Source organism: Daktulosphaira vitifoliae, unplaced genomic scaffold (assembly GCF_025091365.1).
Source record: "Daktulosphaira vitifoliae isolate Bord-2020 unplaced genomic scaffold, ASM2509136v1 Scaffold_2, whole genome shotgun sequence".
Lineage (NCBI taxonomy): Eukaryota > Metazoa > Arthropoda > Insecta > Hemiptera > Phylloxeridae > Daktulosphaira > Daktulosphaira vitifoliae.
Window position 1 is genome coordinate 44,076,033 of NW_026099573.1, and position 27,395 is coordinate 44,103,427.

General features: G+C 28.7%; 4 protein-coding genes across 5 annotated transcripts in view; 1 reads left to right on the forward strand and 3 right to left on the reverse strand.

The window, feature by feature from the left end:
- LOC126899230 (1,4-alpha-glucan-branching enzyme) overlaps positions 1 to 3,073 on the reverse strand; it is an 11,766-nt gene extending 8,693 nt beyond the window's left edge. Inside the window, exons 1-2 of the mRNA XM_050673842.1 lie at positions 2,930 to 3,073; positions 1,792 to 1,958 (exon numbers count right to left, since the gene is read on the reverse strand). Of these exons, the coding sequence (XP_050529799.1) occupies positions 1,792 to 1,958; positions 2,930 to 3,042 (280 nt within the window). The 5' untranslated portion in view covers positions 3,043 to 3,073. The remainder of the gene's footprint in view (positions 1 to 1,791; positions 1,959 to 2,929) is intronic.
- Positions 2,956 to 15,698, forward strand: LOC126899229 (IQ motif and SEC7 domain-containing protein 1). Its single transcript, XM_050673841.1, has 11 exons — positions 2,956 to 3,092; positions 7,926 to 8,359; positions 9,329 to 9,454; positions 9,542 to 9,932; positions 10,028 to 10,456; positions 10,534 to 10,751; positions 10,824 to 11,113; positions 11,176 to 11,315; positions 14,538 to 14,763; positions 14,878 to 15,067; positions 15,129 to 15,698. The coding sequence occupies exons 2-11, from the start codon at positions 8,073 to 8,075 to the stop codon at positions 15,295 to 15,297; spliced, it is 2,466 nt and encodes an 821-aa protein (XP_050529798.1). The 5' UTR covers positions 2,956 to 3,092; positions 7,926 to 8,072; the 3' UTR covers positions 15,298 to 15,698.
- Positions 15,699 to 18,128: 2,430 nt separating this feature from the next.
- On the reverse strand, positions 18,129 to 24,094 carry LOC126900099 (RNA cytidine acetyltransferase). 2 transcript variants are annotated; one of them, XM_050675560.1, is made up of 19 exons: positions 23,884 to 24,094; positions 22,519 to 22,610; positions 22,278 to 22,449; positions 22,013 to 22,197; positions 21,727 to 21,940; positions 21,449 to 21,653; positions 21,076 to 21,197; positions 20,857 to 20,993; positions 20,671 to 20,803; positions 20,381 to 20,611; positions 20,180 to 20,296; positions 19,925 to 20,101; positions 19,695 to 19,836; positions 19,473 to 19,617; positions 19,193 to 19,410; positions 18,924 to 19,099; positions 18,597 to 18,839; positions 18,427 to 18,538; positions 18,129 to 18,341 (listed from the first exon to the last, which is right to left on the reverse strand). In XM_050675560.1, exons 1-19 carry the CDS (start codon positions 23,989 to 23,991, stop codon positions 18,325 to 18,327), a joined length of 2,946 nt encoding a protein of 981 aa, XP_050531517.1. In that variant the 5' UTR covers positions 23,992 to 24,094; the 3' UTR covers positions 18,129 to 18,324. The 2 variants fall into 2 exon arrangements, with proteins under 2 accessions (XP_050531517.1, XP_050531515.1); XM_050675558.1 differs by having other exon boundaries at positions 18,396 to 18,538.
- Positions 24,095 to 25,088: 994 nt separating this feature from the next.
- LOC126900100 (ferritin, middle subunit-like) lies at positions 25,089 to 26,271 on the reverse strand. The gene is made up of 2 exons (XM_050675561.1): positions 26,020 to 26,271; positions 25,089 to 25,455 (listed from the first exon to the last, which is right to left on the reverse strand). The coding sequence occupies exons 1-2, from the start codon at positions 26,185 to 26,187 to the stop codon at positions 25,228 to 25,230; spliced, it is 396 nt and encodes a 131-aa protein (XP_050531518.1). The 5' UTR covers positions 26,188 to 26,271; the 3' UTR covers positions 25,089 to 25,227.
- Positions 26,272 to 27,395: the final 1,124 nt, after the last annotated feature.

Sequence of the window (27,395 nt, forward strand, 5' to 3'; positions counted from 1 at the left end):
AAAAAAAAAAAAAAAAAAACACATCATAGTAAAATTAATACCTTCTCAGCTTCGCATCGAAGCTAAAAGCCAGCACAGTGGGGACGTGGCATAGTCGGGTCCACTATAGATTTAATCTGACAGTGATTAAAATCACTATCGTAGAAAACGTTTCGATGCAAATCTGTAGATATAATTTAATTCTATGAAATCGGTGGATAATTACAAAAACAACCATTAGATTTGGAATCTATGGAGTCCTTTGTTCCTGAATAATCTGAACATCAAATTACTAAGATCTATGATAAATCTATGAATGTCACAACTCTATCTATCGTACCTTATAGAGAAGAATAAAACGTTAAAATTGAAGAATAAAAAGTAACATAATAGAATTCAATTGTTTAAAAATTTCTGTATAACCTCTGAGATCTATTTATCATTGATTAGAATAATTTGAGCATAAAAAAGATGAAATATGTACAACAAAACAGATGTACAACCCATGTACAGAATTTTGAATCTATAAAAGTAAAAAATTACAAAATAAACCGTCACTTAACTGCATTAAAGGGTATATATAAATGTTTGCCCAATGTAGAAAATGAAAAGGTAATTATTTAAATTTTTATGATCCATCCTTATTTAAATTCTAGTCAATTTTGAAAATCTGTTAACCAATAAATAAACATAATATTCATACATATTTATTTATTTATATATAACATAACATTTTATAATATATTTTAAAGAAATAAGTTTGACAGTGTATGAATTGCCAGTTGTTGATATTATTATATTAGTAAGTAATACTAGAAAAAGAAAGTCAAATAAAGAAAAGTGGTAAAAAATGTGTAAAAAAAAATTAAGAAATTCAGGTAAAACATATATTGGTGCTAATGATAAAATTATTGCTGCTAAAACATTATCATGTAATGAAATATGTAAACTTGTGTGCACTCAAAGACCGACAAACAAAGAACGTACTATAACAAGCATTAATTACTAGAAATTGACAGATATCAGTAAGAAAAGAGAGTTTATTATAACACACATGTGTAATATCAATATGTATTATATTAAGTATAGATCTCTGAATTACAGTTATCATTTTATTATAAATAATGAAAGAGTAAAGTTTTTATTACTGAAAACTTGAAACTATTTAAATTTGTTACTAATATGGCTTTATTAGGTTTTGTTTTAAAAAAGGACATTAAATTTAGTTAACCTTGTTGTTTTTATAATATATATGAAATGTATAAAATTATGAATATTACTTATAATACTTTTTAGTATTATATAATACTTTAATAGTAAATTATTACTTTAAAAGTAATCTAATTCAAAATTGCAATATGTTACCATGACTCATTTAAACATTTAATGTATTTATATCAGTTTATTACCAATCAAATGTTAACACTTATGTATACCCAAAACTGTTTTCATATTTCTCACTCATTTTTTATAATTTGCTAAATATTCAATTAATTTCTAAAATAGCTCTCTTAAAAATGTGATTTTTGAGTTGGAGCAGTCTTACAGTGGACAGTCAAAAAAAAAGTTCATCCAAGAGATATTATGACATGAACTAGGGCCAAGGTCAGTGGTCATAGCGTGATCTATTTTTAGACCTGTACTGCACCTTCTCTCTTTAGCTCTCACGTCATCCATTATTTAAAAAAAAATAATAAGTTTTAAATAATTACGTGTTATGATATGACAGAAGATATTCTAATAATATACTTAAGAAAAATACAATATGTTGTAAGATTGCACGGGATAATTGCACAAACATTTTTTACTTACTAAAATCACCAGCGAGATATAGTTGTTTAGCTCCAGGAGCCCACTCTAGACAACGAACAGATCCGTCTTCCTCGATATGGATTCCGAATGTTTTGTAACTAGTGGTAAACGTATCTAGGTCGCAATCTTCCTTGACTCTTTCCAAGTAATCGAGAAAGCAGGCGTACCTCGATAATTCATAAAATATAAATCAAAACTTCGAGTGCATCAGTAAGGTGAAAATAATTTTCAATTATTTTACAATTTTTTGTAACATTAAATAGAGTGAACGCGATTTTAATTAATTTAAATGTTGATCGTACGCCAATAGAAATCGAGTGTAGGTAGCTTTATAAATATAAATAAATTCTCGCGGTAGTCCCGTCGTGTCCGAGACTTGTTCCCTCCAAAAATACATTGTCAGTAATTAAACCGAGTCAAAACTACTAATCGAGCAGACTCAGAGTCGTCTTTCATGTATTGACAAGTTCGTCGTATACTATTAATTATTAGTAACGATAATATTCGAAATACCTAGTTATATTTTCGTGTTTTTATCAAAAAAAAAAAACATTTAATAGCTAAAAATTTCTCAAAATAAGTTAAAATTTAAAAGTAAAAATTGAATACATCATTTTTTTTTTTCTAAATTATTTTAACTAGTAACTCTTTACGCCTCAAATTACAATTAAACTAACAAAAAATCCTGTAAATTGTTTATCAATACAACGAAAGATTTTTAATCAACTCCATTTGTGTTCGATTGATAAGGAAGTTGAAAAAATGTTCAGTAATTTATTAAGTATTTTAAATGTGCATAGTGTGTATAGTAGTACATAAGTTTTAATAACGAAACGTATAAGCTTTGTGTTAATTGCTAGAACGTGGTCGGCAACACTCATCTACTCAATATCGTATAAATTTAATTCGAAATATTTCAATAATCTGATACTTCTCTATATAGTAAATAGTCAGACAAACGAACAACCGTTACGAGACGTTTCACGCAAATATTTGTTTTTTAACCATTTAAAAACGTTTACTCTTGCAGTGATAAACATTTTTCGACTTAGAAAATTTATGAACACAAATGAATGACTGATAATCGTAACTATAAGTTGAGTCGTTACAATTCCAATAACAACAAACTGTGCATTACCTGCGTTTGAATTCGCGTTCGTACGGCTTCAGGTAAAGATCTCGGTTCAGTTGATTTTGCAATTCCGGCACCTCGACTTCCATAGGGTCCATCTTCGAATGTTTTCCTCCCATGGCGGTTTGGATTGGTCGGTCGAATAAAACTTGGCAATCCGCCCGACAACGTAAATATAAAATTAATATATATATGTATGTATTTGGACTCGAACCAACAGAGCGACACAACGGTTGATTTGTTTTAATTTAATAAAAATCAATTTGGTTTCGCAGAAACCGGATAGGCGTTTTGGATCACACGCGGGTTTTACCGAATCGCCTCAATTGTACGCACTTAATTGTATTTTTATACCTCTGCCGCCGGTATTGTTTACGACTACGGTCGGCAACGTGTTTTTAATCTCGACACGAGTCCGATAAGCAGCGGTCAAACACGACGACGGCGTATGGTTAAGTACTCTCGACGAGAGTTCAACGCGACCTTTAGGTTAATATACGCGTTCGGAACACATATGATACATTACGATGCGCCGTGTAACTTTAGATTTGTATTTTACTTTAAGTGACGAATAGAGAGATACAGCTATCTATTTCTCGACTGGTTATTCGCACGACAACGTGTGTGATGTAAATTGATATTGAATATCGTCACCCCCATTGTCGCGACCAAAGAGATGATGTTCCGCGGTAATTTGTTTCTTAAAAAAATAATACCAACGGAATTTTAGTCAATCTGTGTAGTAAGCATTAGGACCTGCGAAGGTAAACCTGGAGGGTCGGATCGTGTATTCGAGTTCCTCTATCCAAAAACAAACAAAAGAAATAACTATATCCAATCAACGTTTTCTTACGTGTATGAATTGCATTCATTTTTAATAAAATTTATTCCACTCTAGAATATTAATTATTCATAATTGATGTATAACTATAGAATTATATATAAATATAAATACATAATTCATAATTGTATTCTAATAATAAAATAATTATTAAACATGAACCTCTTTTTCCAGAAAGGATTTAAACTAGAGTAGTGTAGTCGTTGGACGTAAGAATCGTATCTTACACCGGATTTCAAAACTAAAATTAAATTTTTAATTCCCTGATGATCCATGCGCTTTAGGCGTCATTCGAGTTTCATTTTTTTTCTACGCTTTTAAAAAGAATTCCGATACCTAAATCTTGACCCCTCTGTGGCTACCCTTCAATCCAGGACTGGTGTCACCCTCCAGTAATATACATCTCCAAAACGAAGAGACGAAATTATGCGAGAAACGTTTCTTTTAGATCTTACTATGTGCCCTTCCCCATTAAGAAATTCTAATTTTTGGGATCATGGTTCCTATGAGTTTCCCTTTGTATCCGTGCCTGCCAAAGTGGATCGATTAAAATTAAAATAAGAAAAATAAACTATTTATATTATAAAGAAAATGCTTAAAATAATTAAGAACATGTTATTTTTCTAAAATTGTTTGATATTAGCTATGTAATAATCAATCTTTGGTATACGGTAACTTCGTGGCTAACCCTGATGTGTCGATGATAACTATCAAAATGGCGAGATATTAACGTTTAAATGTCTTATAACAAAACTAATATTATAATATATTGATAAATATATAATATAGATATATATCAAATATATTATACTTGATCTAAAAAATTGAAAAAATAGACAGCTTTGGAGACATAATTGCACAATTCGTTAGAATAATCAAATCAAGGCTTCTGAACATTTGTCATTTTTTTTTTCTAATTTATTTATCTATTTCTAATTTAATGCTACACTAACCGGATTCCGTTGTGGCACTTAACGGTTGATAACGCGAAAAACTTTGTTTAATTTTAGTTAGAAAAATTTCAATCGAACGGCATTTCGTGAATCATAAATAGTATTGAGTCGCTTTAAGCATTTAGTTAGTTTGTTACAAACTAAAGGCATTAAAAGTATTTTATATGAACGTTTTACACACGGACGGCAGACGCACAGAGTTCAATGTCGCGTGAAATTAAATAAATTTAATTATCAAACACTACCTACATTTAAGTTACAGCATTCGATACCATAAACATCGTTAAACGCATACCCCTCCCCCCACGCAGCGTCAGTTAGTTCGTAATGAATTCAACGCAAAAGGTTATTATATGCGCAACTACAGTAAAAAATTTGTGGGTGTTAATTATATTTTCTCCCTGCCTTAAAAAATACTTGGTACAACATACATAATTATCTAAAGTTATTGTGGGCAAAGTCACCTCAAGCCCCCATTTGCGGGGTCCTTTGTAAAAATGTTTTTATGATGTTATATTTATTTAAAAGTTAAAGGCAATTATTTTTTTAATTAAGTAATGACATTTACTTTGAAAACAACATTTTCTTTTTTTTTTTTTTTTTGAAATCTTGGTGTCTTTTGACTTTCCTTCAAACAACTAAATTTGTTTTGAAATTTTTATCAAAATTAATGTGTATTAAAATAATTTTCTTATTGATATATGTTATACGGTTAAAATTAATAAATAAGATTACTAGTATTAACTAGTAATAATAACTAGAAGTGTGCATTACATTTTGAAATGTGTGTGGTATATGTAATATAATTAACAAAATGTATGAAATTATAAAGTTTTTGATGCTAATAATGTTTAGCGAACTTAGTATTTAACCAATTTGAGTACTAAAAAACTAACAAATCTACCCTAAATATTTAACTAGATTATAATATTACCTAGTTATTAAGTTCTTATCTAACACATTATGTTCGATTACAGGAGAAATTAATAATGCTACTGAAGTTTTATATGAATAAAATGTATAAGATAAAATAAATCCCTCCTGCTAAAAATTTCTTCTGAATCCGTTTCTATGCAAACCGTGTTTCGGATTACGGCATTTGCCAGAAAATATTTTACAGCATCTCTACAAAATACCTGATACCAATGCTAGTTCTGACTTATTTTAATATCTATACAAACTATTTTCTAAAGTGATGGATGAAATTACTAGAGAAATACAAGGTGAAGTGCCGTGGTGCATGTTGTTTGCTGACGATATTGTATTAATATGATAGCATAGAGTAAAAATTAATCAAAGCTAGAGATCAACTCTTGAAGAAAAGGGTTTAAGACTAAGTAGGAGTAAGACAGAGTATAAAGAGTACGAGTTTGACAAAGGAGAACACGAGGTAGGTGAAATGAGGAGGTCAGTGACAATAGGCGTGGACGTGATTGGAGAGGTGGAGAGTTTTAAGTATTTAGGATCAGTTGTGCAAAAGAGTGGTGGTATTGACGAGGATGTAAGAAACAGAATTAAGTGCGGGTGGTTGAATTGGAGAGAAGCGTCTGGTGTGTTATGCAATATGAGAATTCTAATTAAGACTGAAAGGTAAGTTCTATAAGACTGTTGCGAAACCAGCAATAATGTATGGTTCATAGTATTGAGCGGTTGATAAGAAAGTGGAGCAGAGAATAAGTGTAGCAGAGATGAGAATGCTTAGATGGATGAGTGGAGTGACTAGAAAAGATAGAATAAGGAACGATCATATAAAAGGGAGTATAGGTGTAGCATCAATCGTGGATAAGATGAGAGTTTAAGATAAGGGTGGCCGACTTCAAGTAGTTGGGATTAAGGCGAAGAAAAAGAAGAAGAAAATCGAGAATTTTTTCACGGAAATCGTACGTTTTTCTTTAACTTTGATGTCTGTTTTCACCATGACGACAAGTCTAGAGGTCAAATTTTTTTTTCAAATTAAGGTATATTACATAAGCTTTAATTTAAGGTATATATAAAAGTGTCAGTCTTTCCGGAACATTTTCAAAAGTTAAGTTGATAAAGTTAATTTTTTGTGAAAAAATTACCATTTTGAAACCCTTCCTGTGGGTTGGTAAAGGGTCAAATGTTCACAAAAATATATCAAATGATAGATAAATATCTAAGGTATCTATAAAACACTGTTATATTTATTCGGTCATTTTTAAAAGTTATGGTAATTTTAATTAAAAAAAACTGAAAAAATGTCGAAAATTAGGGATTTGTAAATTTTTAATTTTTTTGGCATTTCCCCCGTTTACATGGAACGAGGGAATTTTTTTCAATAATTGAGGGTTACGTCGTCTTGGACTAGATACGATTTTTAATATTTTGACATACTGTTCATCAAAATCTGTATAGCGAGAGCTGACATTGAGCGTTCACAGACACAAAAAAAAACATATAGTAAAATTAATACCAACAACATCTAACGAAGTTAATAGTAAACGACGTGTTTACACTTTAAATTGAAATAACTCGAAATATTCTAATTTAATTTGTAATTCAAACATAATGTAATAATTTATCACCCTTTTATTTCTTTAACGATATTGGATGAACTTTCTGTCGAGATATGTAAAAATTAATTTTGTGGTTATAAGTAATTCTATGATATTACACCTACGGATTTTTAACTAGGTTGATTCTTATACCGATTGTTATGTATAAACCGAGTGACAGACATAACCGTTCACGGTACACGTCGCTATTTTCTACAGAGAATGGTGTCAGATACGGTTCACAGATGTCCCGATATGGATATGTGAACTGCGATACAGCAGACGCAGTGGTGGCAAAAAAAGGACATAGCTTTTGCTGTAAGGACTACGCCGTGTATGGATTATTGTTCGAACTAGTAGCGCTGCCGCGGGTATATTAAACATTGGCAAATCGGTAGTAGACGATTGTCACGGGTGGAGGGGATATCATCAAGGTTACCGTATACCGCGGCCGTACTATATGGAACGGCGGCGGTTGCCGCCTCAATCCCTCCCAGCGAGCGTGAGTGGGCACGTGATAACACTTATGACTAGTAAAGTGCTCTATTATGTAGCGTATGCAACAAAAACAATTTTTTATTGGATAAATTGTAAATGCCACTGCATTACACAACTGTTGTGTAGAATCGTTTTAATTTAGTCGAGTTGCGATCGATTTTGAACTCTGTGTGTTTTATTAATGTTTTTCTTAGATTTAATAATAATGTGGCCTACCGTCAAGATAAATATGATGTTGGTACAGGAGTAGTCGATTTTGCAGTGGAGTCTGAGGCGTCTCTCTCTGACCGCCTGGGTCAAAAGGGCCGCATTTAAATGACCGATGTGACCGTCGTTGAGAAATGTGTGACAACAAAAAGCAAAGATCGCAAAAGTTCGTAAATGGAGTGGGTTGCACCCAACCTATGGTGCACAGCATCAATGGTGGTACCGCTACCAATAGTAGTAGTAATTACATTTCTCTGGAACAGAGTATGGAAATTATCAACCAACAGCGTCAAGAAATCTATGAACTGAGATCCCAGCTAAACTTAGTTATGAATGAAAGAGACATGTTGCTCAGTGAAATTAGTCGCCTTAAATTTGATATTGAACTGTACGATCAAAGAACGACATTACAGGACACTAGGTATTAAAATTATTCACTGTGTGTTATGGTTTTGAAAAATTACTTGCATTCTACCCTGAGAAAATTGTACATTTTGAAACACAAATTAAAATATTTTTACAATATTACCCCATACTGTTAAAAGTTAATTACAATTGATATTTAGATTGTTAAGAAAAAACTCTTAATATAATAATATTAATTAATTAAATTAATATTATTATAGTATAATGCGTAATCTTCCTCTTTTTTTTCTTTTCTTTTTTATGCAAAAACATATTTTTAACTTGCATTTTAAGGTTAGTGTTGTCATTTTTCCCATAACAGTAATATCATATCATAATTATGTATGTAGGGTATGGTGTGGCGCGGTGGTCACACTAGTTGTTAACAAAACTCTAGTGTTAAGCCGCACCTACCACCGTAGGTGAACGGATAGGTGACCATGCGTGCGCTTCTACGGTGGCAAAAGAGCACCACGTTCCCAGTGCAGAAGGCAAAGGGAAAACCACTGCACTTTACATTTCCCGAGTATATATACCAATCCAGTTGGTTATACAAGGCTTAGCCTTTAGAAGGAAAAAAAGAAAATTATGTATGATGTAACGGATAGGAATGTTAACCTTATCCATACGTATTTGCCTTCCTACAAGTGAAGATAACAAAAAAAAAAAACAGAAGATACTTTGATCATAAATTGTTAAAGATAATTAAATATCTTCTTTTTTTTTTAGTTGTAATCTTCATTTGTAGGAAGGCATATAAGTACTATTTAATAATTATTTTCGTTTATTATTGTATAATTAAAAAACTTCAAATGTAAATAGTTTGGCCATGTTACAATTGGTGATTAATTATTTTGATATTCAAGTTTTACTTTTTTTAATAAAGGTAATATGTGCATTTATATTACCAAAGCTGTACTGTATACCATAAGATGTAAATTGTAATGCAATTTATTACATAAAATGTTTATTTTTTATATTTTAGGGAGGATAAATATGACAAAAGCAATAATAGAAATTTTCTAAATCAATGTGATCAATATAATCACTGGACTGATACCATTACCAAAAATAATATTGTTCAACCAGAACCGTTTCATACGACTGCATCGTAAGTTTTCATTGATATTTTTATTAAATTACTACTTGGTATTTATAATACTTGATGTTTTTTGATATTTCTGTAATATATTTATAGATATGAACTGTCGCAAGATTTAATAGAGAAACAGATTGAATTGCTTGAGAGGAAATATGGTGGAGACAGAGCAAGACAAGCTGCATTAGTCATACAAAGAGCGTTCCGTCATTACATGTTGGTTAAAAAGTTTGCTCATATCACTGCCATGGCAAAAGCTGAAAAAAGGTTGAGCAAACGATTGGAAGAAACTCAAAGTTTGCGATCTCATGATAGTCAGTTCAGCATTCGATCAGGGTCTCTAAGAGAAAAGAAGTCTGGTTATTCACCGACAAAATGTAATTCTCTTCCACGATCTCGTTCCGGACGTTGTGATTTAAACTATTATTACGATTTAGAGTCTTCTTGTTCTCACTATTATTCACATAACTATAGCTATAATAATATGAAAGTATGTAAAGTTGAAAATACTTGAAATATCATATCAAATTTTTTGTTTATTTAAATATATGCTAACTGCCTTCTTCTATCTGCGTGTATTTTTAGGAAGATATTTCTAGTCAAATGTCGCGTCATCAGAGAATGCCAAACTATCTGTGTTCTAGCAGTCACTGTGATTCCGATTTGTATGGACAAGAGAGTTGCAACCAATATGCTACCAATATGTCTCCATCGTCGTGTGTGTACAACGTAAATTCAGTTGTGTACGCTTCGAATATTTCAAAGAATAAAGTTCCTCCTGAAGTTCCAAAACGAACTTCGTCAATATCTTTTCGTTCACTACGTGACCAACATCAAAATTTACCCTCTAACACTATCAACAAAATGTCTGATAGCGGTAGCTTATCGAGTGTACAATCTTCAGGCAGCGATGGAAGCCTTTCTAGTCAATCACATACCATTAACCAAACTAATTCTTCAGTCGATTCTTCAATGTTGTCAAATTCCATTGTGTCCTGGAATAAAAAATCGCAGGTAAACACAAAAATATTATGTTTTTAATCAAAATTTATGGCAATTCTTTTTGTAAAAACTAATCATTTTTTTCTAAGGTATCTGATGTGATAAGAAAGCGTCAATATCGTATTGGACTCAACCTGTTCAACAAAAAACCATCCAAAGGAATTATATACCTTGTATGTAAAGGATTCTTAGACAATTCTCCACACGCTGTAGCGAGATTCTTAATATCAAGAAAAGGTTTGAGCAAACAAATGATAGGAGAGTACTTGGGCGATTTACAAAATCCATTCAATGCTGCTGTCTTGGAGTAAATATAATCATAAGCAAGAAATTGAGTCGTTGTAAACTCCATTTCATTTTTTGTAATTTTTTTTTACAGATATTTTGCTCAAGAAATAGACCTCTCTGGTATGCAAGTAGACGTTGCTTTGCGAAAATTTCAAGCGTTTTTCCGAATGCCTGGCGAAGCCCAAAAAATTGAAAGACTCATTGAAGTGTTCAGTCATAGATATTGCCACTGCAATAGAGACGTTGTTGCAAGGTTGAGAAATTTAGACACGGTTTTTATCTTAGCATTTGCGATCATAATGCTTAATACGGATTTACACACTCCAAACTTAAAACCTGAACGTCGAATGAAGATGAATGACTTCATAAAAAATTTAAGAGGTAGTAAACATTTCAATTATAATTATTTTTCAAATAACATTAGTATTGTATCTCGTGTTCAGGCATTGATGATTGTGGAGATATTGACCGTGATATGCTAGTCGGAATTTATGAAAGAATAAAAACCAATGAGTTTAAACCAGGGTCAGATCACGTTACTCAAGTCATGAAAGTACAGTCAACCATAGTTGGAAAAAAACCAGTACGTTTTCTTAAAAATAATAGTTAACAAAATTTATTTATTTATTAAATACCCTTTGAATTTTAGAAATATATAATTGACACGTAGATTAAAAATGAAAAATATAACACAATAATTATAATAATAAAAACAATAGCAATAATGAATAAAAAATGGTTCAGCTTTCCCCTAACATCTTTTTTGAGTTGGAGAATACAAGGTCTTAAGTTCTATTGTAATAATTAGTTTTATAATGTTGAGAACTGATGTAAGTAATTCATATGCATAGTAATAACAATTATTATGTGGTCTTCTGGTATAAAATTATTAATATGTAGTGGATTTATATCCCAAAAAACTTAAAGTAGGTTCCAGTCAACACATATAATAATTTTTTATTTAGAATAATTGTTATTGATAAATGATATTTTTTTGCAAATTAGTCAATTTTAATTTATTAATCAAATTTAGTCAATTAAGTGTGATAATGTTGCTATTGCACAAGTAAACTGAAATTGGAATAAGTCTCTGATTGAAAGTATGATGATTTATCATTACAGCTATTAGTTCAAAATAGTTAGCTAATTAATCCTTATCTAAAACTGTGTAGCTATTGTTGACTTCTATCAAACACCACTTCCTCTCGATAATCCCCTAAAAGCTCAATTTCTTTCAACTCTAAAGATGTTTAACTATTAAGCCATGTTTCAGTTAAAATAATAATTATATATTTATACAATTTGTAAATCAGAATCATCTAGTTTTATCTGACCCTTTTTTAAGTTTTGATTGAATAATAAAGATAGAATTTTACATACTGATGAAATATAATTGTTTATTGATTTTTTGATGATTTTAGGTATTGTATTTTTATGAATTATTGTGAAATCTAATTCACCGATATTTTTTCTAGTTTTTATTTCATCCCGAAGAATTGAAAGCTACTATTGCTGAATTTTTGTCAATCCATTTTGAAAATATATTTTATTTCGATTATTTATGTTTTTGGAACCTTCAGTACATCAATAAAATTCGTGTTACTGCAACTAACTATTTTGATATGCCAAATTTTTCTTTGTGTTTGTTTACCAAGTCTTATGAGTTTTAAGGAATCAAATTGCTATTTTGTAAATTCTTTAATTTTATCTATAACTATATTTTGATATCATGATTTATTCTTTCTTTAATATCTGTACTATTAGATTCTGTTACGTTATATGCAATGATGTTCTTGACTTTTGCTTATTTTTGTTAAATTTTTGCAATTATATCATCCATAGAAATATTTAGTATGACAGTTATGGTAGGATGATTTTGTTTAATGCTAGTAAGATCTTTTTTATAATTTCCATATCATTTTTTAAATTACTTATGAGTGATTTTGAGGTTGTCACTCTCCTGGTTAGTTTCCAATCAGCACAAGTCACTTTTTTGCCCTGTGTATCATGTGACTGTTCTCTATTGTTAATTTTTGAGCCAGAAAAGTATGTGTTCAGCAAATGTGATAATGTTTCATTATCATTGTTGGTGAACATGTCGTTTGGCAGTAGTATTACCTTAATTGTTTTGTTTGGTCCATTTCTTAGTGATTGCAGAAGTCTAGTTTCTATAGGAAGTTGTTGTAATTCCCCACAGAACTTCTTCCAACTTCCTTTTTTAGATTTTTTCAATACAGATTTGTGTTCCTTTGGGCGTCCCTATAGAGACGCCCAAAGGAACTTGGAATTTTGTTCCAAACCTGATTTCATCGCTTTATTTAGAGCTTATGCGAACTCTTCCTTAATTTAGACAGGTTAGCATTCCACCAAGCTACACCTACCATGTATCTTTCTTTTTTATTAAAGGACAGTTTTTCTTGTAAGCTTAGACAATGGAGTCCTGTAGGATACTTGCAGCCCTTTTAGTACCTTCTCGACCCCAATCTAAACTAGGTTTTTTTAGGTCATGTGAAAGATCTGCCGTGTAGTTATCCCAGTTTGTTTTTTTTTTTTGGTTTCTACAGAACTTCGTTTTAACTTTTTTTATCTCCAAAGAAAATCATGTATGATTACAAAGAGAACGTTCAGAGGACACTTTCCACCCTTTTATCTTTTGAAGTAACCCTTTTGACCAAACTGTCAGATAAATGACTTCTTGCCTGTTCCTGAATACAAAGGTAGATTTGCTACTTCTGTTCAGTATACTGAGGTCAGTAGTAGATCCATTATTACCTCTACTATTTGATTGATGTCAGTGCTCCCCAAATAGTGTGGAGAGCATTAGCATCCATACCTAGGATGAATTCTAATTTTTCACTTTTGTAATAATTAAAAAGCATTGTTGGTTCCTACCTGGGTCTAAAGCTACTATAATATTTTTACTATCGCTTAGTGTTACTCTAATAATTGTCAACAGTTGCCCTGTTGTTCGCATTGAGACTCTCAAGTTCCACGATTTTTCTGCAAAGAGCCGTCAGTTTACAATCTCATTCCGATAGGTTGTCTGTAGGATCCCTTTTTGTCCCAAGTTGATTGTTTTTTGGTATTTTTATGTTTTTATCCATATAGTTCCGACGAGTAATCGAGAAATAAAGGTCCACCATAGTAGAGCTCGATACTATGATAAGGCTATTATATACTCTGTGGTGCACCAGGTGCCTAGTGTATCTCAACGGTCACTTAACCTCTTGGCTAACTACCCTGTGATAAGTTAGCAACCCATTCACTTGGTATGGCTGGAATAGGGGGACTTATTCATTGTTAACAAACAAGTATGTCCAGGTCTACCAGTCCCAACTAATCAAAGTCATGACCGGCTAAAAACAGTGGTACGTGTTACAATCCTCACTGAATTAATTAAGGTTTGTGGGGTTGTTAGGTCCATGATCCTTGCAGATACAGGTAACTGTATTATAATAATGTTGACTCTATTTTATCACTATCAATAATGTCATTGCAATAGTTAAAATAAATGATTTTATTAGTTATAATGAACTGAATCTGTGTTATAGAATGAATTGAAATTTTATTTCTTTAATTTACTTGCTTATAATTACTTCAAAAATACTGTAGGCTAATCTTAGAAAGCCAATAGTTTATAATATATTATATAAAAAATTAAATATAAAAAAAATATATAAAATTAATATAAAAAAAAAAAGGACGTAAATATAATGAATAATATTAAGTAAAAATGCAAATGTACAAAAACACAAAAACGCACTATTATATTATTAATTTTTTTTTTTTATTTTTTTTTTTTTAGAATTTGGCGTTACCCCATCGTCGGTTAGTATGTTATTGTAGATTGTATGAAGTCATAGATATTTATAAAAAAGAACGCCCTGGTGTTCATCAAAGGGAAGTTTTTCTATTTAACGATCTTCTAGTCATCACCAAAATTCTCTCCAAAAAGAAAAATTCAGTCACTTATACTTTCCGCCAAAGTTTCCCATTGAATGGTTTAACAGTTTCTTTGTTTCAATTGCCTCGTAAGTTGAAAAACAATTTCAGTATATTTCAAAAATGTTCCAATCTTTTCATTATTTAATTTATTATTTTAATATTTATATTTATTCTTTATTTGTATGCCAATTATTTTGTAGATTATCAATTTGGTATTAAACTCTCTCAGCGGCTCGATAATCATTTATTGATTACGTTCAATGCACGAAACGATCATGATCGTTGTAAGTTTGTTGAAGATATCCGTGAATCTATCTGTGAAATGGATGAAATGGAAAATTTAAGAATCGAATCTGAACTTGAACGTCATAGGCATGGTCATAATAATAGGTAAAATCTTAAGTAATCTCAATATGTGTTTCATTCGCTCACTTCACTATGATTTTTTCAGGTCGGGCAATAGTAACTCAGACAACCGAGATAGTGGAGTTGCAGATATTGATTTAGGCCCTTTACCTTCACCGCCTATGCGTAGCTCTAAACAAAATCCAGATGATTCATTTGGTAATCTTCAGACAAAACAGACTACACCTAAGCGTGCGGCATTAACTGTCACATAAAAAAGAAATTATTCTAAAGAACGTTACCATTTTACAATGAAAAAAAATGTTGGCTTCCTCAATAAAGAAGACAATTAATAACAAGCCATTTATTGTATTTCTATAGAACTTGAGAAAATTTTTTAACTTTCTAGTAATTTATAAAATATATTTTTTTTAATTCCTTAAATAGATTTTTGGGGTTCAGTTATTGATGTCAATATATGTCTTGTTACTCGGATGAAAGTATGTCTTCTTGATTGAGGATGTTAAAAATACATAATTTTATTTAGCACATGTATTTTCACACTTTTTTTTTATGACACATTATATTATATATACTTGTATTACATAATTTATTCTTTCTACGGCTTTATGTCACATTAAGTAACTATGGTAATACTATTTATACTTCCATATATATATATATATATATATATATTTTTTTTTTTTTTTTTTGTAAGAATATGTAACCAAACATTTTGTTTGATTATTGATATTGTATTCTACCATTAATTTATATTGCTTTTTGGCATTTCAATTAATAATATAAGTATTTATTCATAATTAATACTTATTAAGTCATGTTTTTATTTTTTTTTAGATATGCTGTGTTTTTGCTTTGAATTGTAACTTTTAATACAATAAATTTTTATTGTAATATTTTTTAATTTTGTATTTTTGTTTATTGATGACTGATTGATTTAATTAAACTTATTAATCAACCAATTTATGGACTGGTTTTTAGGTTATTAGAAGTGTAAACTCTTAATTTTTAAAAATATATTGTCATTTTGAATTGCTTTTTAATAATATGCATTATGATAAAAATGTTTATTACTCATTTTATCCTAAAAATAGTATATATACAAGGTAGTCCAAAACTTTATCACATTTTATTTTGTGTTAATTTTTTTAACTTTGATGTGAAACTAGGAATATTTTTTTGTCATTCATTTTTCTCAACTCCCACTTGACTAATTTTTATTCAATCATACGTCTAATGATCACAACTAGTATGTAGTTAGATATTATCCTCAAAAATTGAAAAAAATTTCCCCTTTATTAAATAAAATATTATTTATTAATCTCTTAAATCTATGTGTGTGTTCTACTACTAGTCAATAACATTTGGTTGGGTTTGGTTTGGCATAGTTCGGTCAAGTAAAAAAATATCTAAACAATAATTTACCATATAAATACTATATAGTTTAATAAAGATATCTGACAGTGATTAAAATCACTATAAAAAAAAACGCTTCGATGCAAATCTTTAGATAGTGTTTAATTTTAAAAAATTGGTGGATTATTACAAAAGCTACATGATCTATTTCCTTAGTTATATCCTGATTACAGATTATATGATTTACAAGTGTAATATATGAATAAATAAATAAATATACATATACATATAGAGAAATGGAGTTATTTAAAAAAAAAGTATGTCGAATAAAAGAAGTATATAAATAGTATTTATCATAAAACAATTGTATTGATCCATATATTTTCAAAAAGTTATAGCATAATAAAGTTAAAAATATAAAATACAAGATCAAGAATTTTCACACAAAAATAGCATTTGGTAGCCATTTTTAACGTAAAGACAAAATAAAATACGAAATTTTTTTTTTTTATTATAAAGTACATTACATTAGCTTTAATATAAGATATGTATAAAAGTGTCAGACTATCCTGAACACTTTTAAAAGTTAATTTGAAAAAGTAAAATTTTTGTGAAACAGTTATCATTTTAAATCCCTTCCTGTGGGCTGGTAAAGGGTCAAATGTTCACAAAAATATATCAAACAATAGGTAAGGATACCTAAGGTATCTATAAAAAAAAAGTTATATTGATTAGGTTATTTTTAAAAAAATTATGGCAGTTTTAATAAAAAAAATTGAAAAACTTCCGAAAATTAACAATTTTTAAATTTTTTTTACTTAAAACTGCCACAACTTTTTTAAAAATAACCAAATAAATATAATTTTTTAGCTACGATGTGAAGCTGAGAAGGTATTGGTTTTACTATGATGTATTTTTTTTTTTTATTGTGTCTGTTACTACTTTTTCTCTGCTCTCTCAGAACCTATTTCCTTCAACGATACGTCAAAAGATCACAAATTGAAGGCATTACACTCAAAAATTGATAAAATTTTCCTCGTTCTCCGTAAATGGGAAAAACCTCCAAAAAAATTTCAAATTTAAAAATCGCTAATTTTTAAAATTTTTGAAATTTTTTTTACTTAAAACTGCCATAACTTTTTTCATATTTATATTCCTCTTTCATTCGACATACTTTATTTTAATCAAGATATTAATAAGGAAATAGCAGATCATGTAGCCTTTGTAATAATCCACCAATTTTTTAAAATTAAACACTATCTAAAGATTTGCATCGAAGCGTTTTTTTTATAGTGATTTTAATCACTGTCAGATATCATTATACTTGATTCAACTATGCCACGTTACCACTGTGTTGGGTTTTTTTTTTTTAATTTCAAAATAGTCACTTTTTTAATTATTTTTTTGGTTTTACAAAACATGTTGATGGGTCAAAAACAACTTTAGGAATGAGTTACATGTATTCTATTACATAAAGTGAATATCAGAATATGCATTATAAATATACATCAGTACAAATTGTACCCAATTGTATGTACCATGCTAAATACCTACTTTATGTATTAAAATGCTAGTAACACAACTATAGTATGTTTAAAATTTTTTGTAACAAAAGCTCTAAAAAACCCTACAAATTATTTAGTATTAATTACAATACCCTAATACTCTCCACCCACCTATTATTTCTATGACATATGTGATATTTAATGTAGATGATTGGCACCACTAATTAAAGAACAAGATGAAACTACTCCTTTTATTTTAAATAAAATAAAATTTTTTTATGCATAAAAAAAATTTTATTTAAATAATTTGTCTGTTCACATAAAAATAATTTGTTAAAAACTAATTTTTCCTAAACTTCTTCTTAGTTTTTTTTCTTTTGGGTTCCATTTCATCTTCAGCATCATTAGTTGGTTGATCTGCTATTCTTTTTTCTCCGCTAGGATAATATTTTAGTTAAAAAATAATTAAATATACACAAATTATTATTTACCTTTTAATACTAATGATACTTTTAGTTTTACCAGTTTTTCCCAATGCCTTTCCCCATTCATCTTCTGTTCCTTTAATAGCATATCTACTAAGGTTTTCTTGTTTTAATTTTTCTAACTCTGCACGTTGTTTTTTTTTCAAAACCTAAAAAAATGTTACTTTATAAAAAAAAAAAAAATCAATTTAAACCTTTTCTTTTTACCTTGGCAGCTTGTTCCAATTCCTCATCTAACGGTTTGGCAAGAGGCCTTAATTCATTATCAGCTATTGGTTGCAATATAGGCATTTCGCTGTTAACATTTTGTTCCATAATTCCATTTATAATTTGCAACAGACGCCGCATCATACGGTTATACAATCCTAATAATTGTGCGGGTACTAGATCGAATTGAATTGCTAACTCTTCTATAGTTTTATATTGAAGGCCTAAGCCTAGCAATAATGCCTGAAAAAATAATTTATTTATAATTAAAAAATACTATATGTTTAAATCAAAAGAATATCATTAAAAATGTACTATTAAATATACTTTTTGAACAGCAGAAAAATGTGTGTCGCCAAATTTGTTTTGGAAATATAATTTTGATAGAGATGGTAACAGATCCATTATTAAATGATAATCTGCCATGTTATTACAATACTTTTCTAATCGTAAAATATCATATGCTGTCAAATGAACATCGAGTTCTAATTTGTTCAACATTTCTAATTTAACATAAATTAATAACAGCAATGTTATCTTCATATTTGGTACCAAAATGTTTTGGATTAAATCTTTATAATTTCATTGATACTTACGATTTTTTGAAGGTAATTCTATATTAGTGTTGTGTAAAATACCAAGAGCTAGTTGTGGGGAGAATTTCCGAAATTGATAGCCAAGAAGTGATATGAAACGTCGCCTAAAATCTTTCCAAAACTGAAGAAGCCAATTTTGATTTTTCAGCGAATCAGAAGAATTAAGTGTAGAAATCATAATACACGAATGTTCTCCAGTTAATTCATTGTTTGTTTGCCTGGAGAAAGGGATTTAAAATAAATATGTACAAATTTTATATATATAAAAAAAAAATAATACCTTATGTACAAGGGAATAAATCCAGCTTTTTTCCAAAATTTTAGCAGAGGACCAGTTATGCCAAATGATACTCCAATGTAATCAAGATGTTCTGGAGGTCTTTCACTTAATTTCAACAGTAAAGGTGGCAAATTGTTTCGTGGTTCTAGTATTGAAATCGATCAAATAAGATATTAGCACAAAACCCATTTTAGACAACATAAATTAAAATAAAATACTTACCTATTCTTTCTTCAAGTAAATCTACTTCTTCTTCTTGAATAGACTCTATGTTTTCTTTAGGAAGATGCTTTTCATCTATACTCGGTATTAAAAACTCATAATACATTTTCAATAAAGTTAAAGCTCTTGAGCCATAACCCATCTGTAAAATGTATTCAATTAGCCTTTGAATAGCTCACTTAAAAAATATATTGAAAAATGATCAGTAATAATATTTAATAGGAGCTTACACTTTGATAATCAGGATGAGTTGCAATACGAACAATACGAGCTCCAGCTAAAGAAGGGAATTGTTCATCTTGAAAACATCCAGATATAGTCCAGGGTATTAAATCACCAGCAGCTCTTTTACCACGTTTTAATGCTTCTGTTGCTGATGTTTGTGATACTTCGCCTTCAAGACATACCTACAAACAAAGTTTTACAATATTATTATTTCATTACTCAAGAACTATAATAGAATACTTATTGATATTAACTCATACTTGTATAACACAAAGAACTTCGGGTAAATTTTTCATATCAGGATTGACAGGTCCAAGAAGACAAAATAAATGATGTGCAGGAGCATCAGACATCATTTGGAGATCATTAGGACTATTCTATATAAATTGAATCAGATAAATAAATGTTACTGAAAAAATTGAAACCAATTTTATTTTTTTTGTTCACAGATAAGTATTTACTTTGTAGTGGGAGGCAACGTATAATGATACAATACGTTGTAAGAAAGCTTCAGAAGCTTTATGGTAACAAAATAAGGTATCTCTATTTATGTAGTATAATTCACAAGTGTCGGGTGGTGGGCAACCAGAAAGTAATGGAGCAGTATTTGTTGCATCGAGACATAAGACATTTGTGATCCATTTTTCAATGTCATCGCCCGGTTTGTAACGTATAGATTCTTCAAGAGTTACCTAAAAATATATTGTTAAACATTAGTGCTTTCAGTATTGGTTTGTTATAAATTCCCTACTTCTTTTAAAAATCGCCCAGTAATAGCATTTTGACCAGTTTTATCACTAGTAGTATTATTGCCAATAGGAGTAGCTTGTGACCTCAGTTGTTGTAAAAGTTTCAAAGATAATGATCTTCCGGTTCCTTCATAACTAAAAATCAACGCGTATTAAACATTTAGGAATTCAAAAATGATTGTACTTACCCGTTAATTGTAGATGCTAAAAATACTAAATATGGGCCAAGCATTGATTTTACCAACGGAAGTGGTATGGCTGCAGCTTCATCGATTACTACTAGCTCGGCTTGACTTAATTTGTTAGAATCTGTAGGAACTAAGTACTATGAGTACCAAAATCATTAAAAAATATATACAAAATGTCAACTGTACGAAAGCAATGTAAATTATAAAACCTATGTATACCTGAATAGTTTGCCGATGGTCTCTAAATACATTAACTCTAACTAACGCTTTATTATCTTCTGGGTTAGTTGATCTAACGATTCCATAATCTAAATGCTCTTGATAACCAAGGGCATCAAAACCTAAAAATTAAAATAATTAAAGACGCTTAAGTTGTTGTCATAATTAAAAAAAAATTAAATTAACAACACATTTTCATCTCATATTTTTTGACATACATAAGAGTCTACATGAATAAGTAGACATCACTTTAATGTTTACTCCATATTACATGGCCCAAGGAGAAGTTAGAAGATAACATAACATTAAAAATAATCAAGGACTCAAAAGAACTGCTGTTATAATTAAGGAGAAAAATAGATTATAACTTTACCTGTAAAAACAAACTCAAAAAAAGTTTTTAAATTTTCAGGTGAAGGGGATGTAACAAATATATTGGAATAACCAAACGCAACAGCAGCAGCAACAGCTATTCCCAATGCAGCTGATTTTCCTCTACCTCGAGAAGCAGTCAGAGATACAGTTGATCTAAGTGTTTTCTCAGATATTGCTTCAATAAAAGTTAACAATGCTTTAGCCTTGAAAATTAATAATATTAAAAATCTTATCAATCAAAGCTTTAAACGAGTATGCAATTGTAAAAGCTTTAACCTGATCAACAGTTTTACAGCAATTTACTAAGCATCCTACAGGTTGAGTGTCTTTCATATTTTCTTTAAGAGAAGCTAATTCTTGATCATTACAGGTTGGTTCCGTAATTTTTTCTGCTGGAACTAAATCAAGAACTTTAGAAGAAATTGGAAGTACTGTTAACTGATCATCAACTACTAAACATCTTTCAGATGATACCAAGGACAACAAAAATCTATTGAAAAATATAAATATTTGTATGAGTTCAATAAAATTTAATTTATTTTAAGTAACGGAATGTATTTACCTTTCATTAAACCTAGCAACAACATCTTGATGTGCTTCTGTACGAAATCTTTCATGAACATCCATAGTTAATGTGTAGAGTTGTTTTAGAGATTTAAGAGATCTCAATAAGAAAACTATTAAGCCACCTCCTTCAACTGTTTCAATGGTTCGTGCTAACAAATTTGGTGTTAAAGCTTCAAAATCCTAAAAACGTCCAGTTACATTAACATTATTTATAATGAAATATAGTTAATAAAAAAATTGATAAAATAATTATCTCTTACTTGTAGAACACACATTCCATATGTATTTCCTAATATTTTATGGGTTTCAGAATAATAACAATATCTAATATTTGTAGATGCTACAAATAATTCAAAAGGATCATCTTGATTTACATTTAATTTTCCAGCTTTAACTTTGTGTTGTATAGTCTTCATACGTTTTTTGCGGTGACTAAAAAAAGAATTGAAAAGAATTGAAAGAATTGATTGGTATATAAAAATAATTTAACTATTGATTTACCTACTAAAGCCCAATTCTTTTTTATAGCACCATAATACATTAGGTCTAGCTTTAACAGCTGCTTTAGACAACATATGATGCAATATAACAACCTAGAATAAAAGAAAATAGAAAAAAAAACTGTATTGTATTGATAAATATTACAGTTATAATTGCAGAAGACTAATTATACTCATTAAGCAACTCAGTTCTTAAAAATTAAATACAAACATCTGTGGTCTACACAGCATTTTTTCTAGAAGTATAATATAAATAAGTAAATTACCTTTTTTTTTATCAAATCTAGTTGATAATAATATTATTTTAAATTAATAAAAATATTCTGGTTTGCACTCAAGATATATTATTATAACAAAAATTGATCACTGATGAATTTACCCACAAATTGATATGGCTAATATTAATTAAAAATATAACTATGTTAAAAATATTATTAATTTAAAATTAAAAAAATTTTTTAATATTTTTTAGTTTTAAATTAATAATATTCTTTATAGTTTTAATTTTAAATATATTTTCTGCTTCAATACATAGCTGAGAAAATATTGGTTTAACTATTCTTTTTACCTGTCTAAATAAATAATCTGATCCTACTAGATTGATTTTGATTGACAATATGTCAAAAGATCACAAAACGTATCTATTTGATGCTATAAGTGCCATACTTTATAAAAACTCCCCTCGATCATTGTAATTAAGAAAAATTTCCCAAATTATTACAATTCTTACAAAAAAGTCAATGTTGACATTTTTATTTATCATTTTGTACACAGAAAACTTAGTAGTTTCTTGCAGAGTAACAGATTATTCTATATTATTTTAATTTAAAGCTTACTTATTGTGATATATGATAAAATAAATAAAATTGTTCTGGTGACTTGTCCTGAGTTATCAGGCATTAAAGTAAAAAATCATATAATTTTTGGTAAATATGATCAATTTTTAATATTTATTACGTATTGAAGTGTTTTTCATTAATGATTTTAAAAACTGTCAGATATTAATCAATACTAATTTTTAAAAGTGTAAATTATTCTTCTTCTTCAAATTTGGTAATGTTAATAAACCTATTTTGATTTGTGTGTTTATTTTCTTATCAAAAACTTGTTAGTATATGAAAAATTGGGCAAAATAATAAATAATTTAAATATTTCGTCAAAGATTAAATATTGTCAATGATTAGTGGCATAATCATGGTTATTCACAGCTATGTTAAAAAATTATAAAGCCAATATCCTATGGTGACCTTTAAAATTTTTAAGTCAGAGTTATATCTAACATTATGCTATGACATTATGTTAAATTTGATTATTTCATAATAATAAAAAATTGTAACATCGCTTGAATTTGAATATTATGAATTACCTGATCTCTGCCTTTATCTCCAACAATTACAAACATAGTACGATGGCCACTTATTACGCCATTTTCAATCAGTGTTCTGATTCGATTGTCAATTTTTTTACGAACCATTATGTTTAATTAAGCTTAATTTTAATTAAATATCGTGAAAAATTTTAAATTAAAAAAAAATACTCACGTTTAATTGTTTACATTTTTATATTGAATAATTTTTGTAGGTTATAACACATGTTGACCTGAACGATCTTATCACTAGAAATCTAAATAGTTCAAATACAGATAATATTATCACAGAATAGATTCAATTTTTCTTAACTTGATTATTTAATAATCAAATTTACTTGTGTCATTTAGTGTTTAAAATTATTTTTAAAACATTTTCTTAGGTTTCTTTATTTCCTGTTTGAATGTTATAATAGTCATTCTGTAGTCCGTCTAATCTTAATCGTATTATTATTTTGAAAAATTTCTTAATAAGTAATTTTAGTAAAAAACCATATTTTTAAAATTATTTTTGGAGGAGGGGTATACGTCATAGTTATGTGACATAACTATGACAAAACTTGTGTCATCATGATTTTACATCATTAATATGAAAAAAACAATAATAAAAAACCCTATTTTTAAAGTATTTATAGTTAACCGACGTATTTACTTTAAAAAGCTGTAACTTTTGAACCAATAATTTCCGAAAAAAATGTCTAACACTTTTGAAAAAGCAATGAAAAATACACGTTAAAAAAAATTGTTCGAAAAATCTGGAAGAGTTGGTAAAATGCATTTATTCCAAAGAATGTTTCATTTTGGTTTTTTTTGAAGTTATATTAATGATTTTTTTGAAATTGAAAAAGTTGTCTATGAGCTTTATTCTCATAGTCTTTTATAATTTTAAAGGAAGCTACTTTATTTGCCAAAGAATTAAATAATACTTTGAATACAAAGGAATCATGTTTTCTTGTACTAAGGGTTGCTTAGTCATTCTACTTAGCCTCTTCCAAGTATAAGTCACCTACCTTATATTTTTTCTTAACTTGATTTTTTTAATAATCAAATTTACTTGTCATTTAGTATTTAAAAAACCACTTTAAAACAGGTAAATATAGAAAATTGTTTAAATACTTATAAGTACTATAAAATATTTAGATAAAAATAAAACACATATTTATACTTGTAAAATAAAATTTTTTTTAACATGTCTATGTAAATATGTTCAGAAACTGTTGTTAATAATTTAAATCAATAGTATATAGTTTTTAGTAAGTAAGGAAACGGAATTTAATTGTTCTCATTGTTTGTAACAACTGGCCTGTTTCCTTACTTACTGAACACTCTATATACTGTGAATTATTAAGTTTTCATCTTAGAATTATATTTTGACTGTTCGGTTTCTGCTTGTTCGATATTGTAGTCGAGCAAATGTATAGTTTTTGATTCTAATGCATATTTCACTTTCGTGAGTAAATCAGCCAAGTCTTTTTGGTCTTTAAGCTGTTCTGTTAGATAAACTGATTCTATAAATTCACTTGTTGAAACATCACAATGTTCATTAGCTAGATTGTTAATTTTAAATAGTGCCTAAGGGTGATACACTAATTATGATTATTTTTACAAACGTTAAAATGAGTGCTTAGAATGCAAAGATAGTTAATGATACTTTTGTTATACAGGGTGTTCAGTAAGTTAGGAAACGGGTATCTATTGTTCTCATTGTTACAAACAATGAGAACAATAGAAACCCGTTTCCTGACTTACTGAACACTCTGTATATTTTAAAAATTGTTTCAAGTATACCAATGTTTACAAATTTTTGGAAGTATACTTGAATGTTTAATTTAAAATTTTGTTTTCACGAATATTATTACTGAAATATATCATAGTATATTTGACAAAAGAGTAAAATATTGAATTTTTTAAATTGCTGTCAGGTTCGTCTACAATTTAAAAAAACTTCAATAGTAAATGTATTGATTATTACAAAATGTTCTATAGAATATTTTAAATATATAAATAAAAATTTTAAGACAATTTTTCATAAACGTTGCACTAATAACCTCAGTTGTGAGCTCGTCATTTCGAAATTTAAAAATGTCACAAATCCCCTCTACATTTCAAAATCAACAAATTAAAATTCATAATTACATTATAATTATCTTTTTCTAGTTCAAATGCTGTTTTTACAATATTTTCTACGTCTGACCATTTATTTGGTGGTTTTTCTATGTCATAAAGTACCACTTGCCCTCCTCTTTGTTGAATGAAGTGTATCAAACCGTCGGCATGATTGATTTCTTCACTGTAATGTCTCATAAACCGTTTATAAAATCCTGTTAAAGCTATATCATATCTGTTGAAATAATTTGCCTAATAAATAAAATAAGTCATACGAGAAATAGAAATAGATAACTAATTTAATATAATAATCCTTTAAATTATATTATTTATAGTACTACCACATAAAGGATATTAAAATTTATCCTTTGGAGCTACCATAGCTTTAGTTATATTATCTGTAATACCTTACATTTCGATTATGTTAAAACCCATAACGTTTCATTGAATTAAATTTTCATCATTTTAAAGAAATTGACTTATTTTAGCTTCGATGCGAAGCTGAGAAGGTCTGATACCACTTTTTCTCAGTTCTCATCGAACCGATTTCTTTCGACGATACGTCAAAAGATCACAAATTGTACATAGTCGAAGACATTACCCTCAAAAATTGAAAAAGTTTCCCTCGTTTTCTGTTAATGGGGGAAATCTCCATAAAAATTACAAATTTAAAAATCGCTAATTTTCGAAATTTTCGAAATTTTTTTTACTTAAAATTGCCATAACTTTTTTAAAAATGGCCAAATCAATATAAATTTTTTGATGATATACCTATCATATATTTTATATTTTTTTTATAAATCTGTCCCTTAACCTGCCCACAGCGGGGGATTTAAAATGACAACTATTTCACAAAAAATTTACTTTTTCAACTTAACTTTTAAAAGTGTTCCGGAAATACTGACACTATTATATATATATATATTAAATTAAAACTTATATAATATACTTTATTATGAAAAATAAAATTTCGAACTTCATTTAGTCTTCATGGTGAAAATGGCTTCTGTATGCTAATTTTGTGTTAAAATTATCGGTTTTCTTTTTTATTTTAGTTTAAAATACGTTACAAAAATGTTTGACATAGAAAAATAATTTTAAATTATTTGATTTTTATCTCATTTAAATTCAATAACTTCAATAAATATCAAGGATACGATCACTAGTCTCTCTCCGCGAGAAGAAATTTCTTATTCATATTAAAGATTTTTTACTATGTGATTTTTTTTTTTTATGACTCGTTTATTTTCTCAGCTCTCATTTGACAAATTTTTTTAACGATACATCAAATGATCTAATACACTTAGTTGAGTACATTTTTTTAGCAACATATTAATTGGTTTTTTTAGTTAAAGTAAATCATTAAAATTAATTATGTTCTGAATATTTCAATTGTAGAATATTTT

Excerpts from the sequence above, each read along its gene's own strand:
- LOC126899229 (XM_050673841.1), top strand. The coding sequence starts at position 8,073 with ATGTGTGACAACAAAAAGCAAAGATCGCAAAAGTTCGTAAATGGAGTG. Across the intron at positions 10,752-10,823 it reads TTCAATGCTGCTGTCTTGGA|ATATTTTGCTCAAGAAATAG; the intron begins GTAAATATAATC and ends TTTTTTTTACAG. Across the intron at positions 14,764-14,877 it reads TTCTTTGTTTCAATTGCCTC|ATTATCAATTTGGTATTAAA; the intron begins GTAAGTTGAAAA and ends ATTATTTTGTAG.
- LOC126900099 (XM_050675558.1), bottom strand. The coding sequence starts at position 23,991 with ATGGTTCGTAAAAAAATTGACAATCGAATCAGAACACTGATTGAAAAT. Across the intron at positions 22,611-23,883 it reads GAGATAAAGGCAGAGATCAG|GTTGTTATATTGCATCATAT; the intron begins GTAATTCATAAT and ends CTTTTATTCTAG. Across the intron at positions 20,994-21,075 it reads ACCATCGGCAAACTATTCAG|TACTTAGTTCCTACAGATTC; the intron begins GTATACATAGGT and ends TGGTACTCATAG.
- LOC126900100 (XM_050675561.1), bottom strand. The coding sequence starts at position 26,187 with ATGAGACATTACAGTGAAGAAATCAATCATGCCGACGGTTTGATACAC. Across the intron at positions 25,456-26,019 it reads TAGAAAAAGATAATTATAAT|GCACTATTTAAAATTAACAA; the intron begins GTAATTATGAAT and ends TATCACCCTTAG.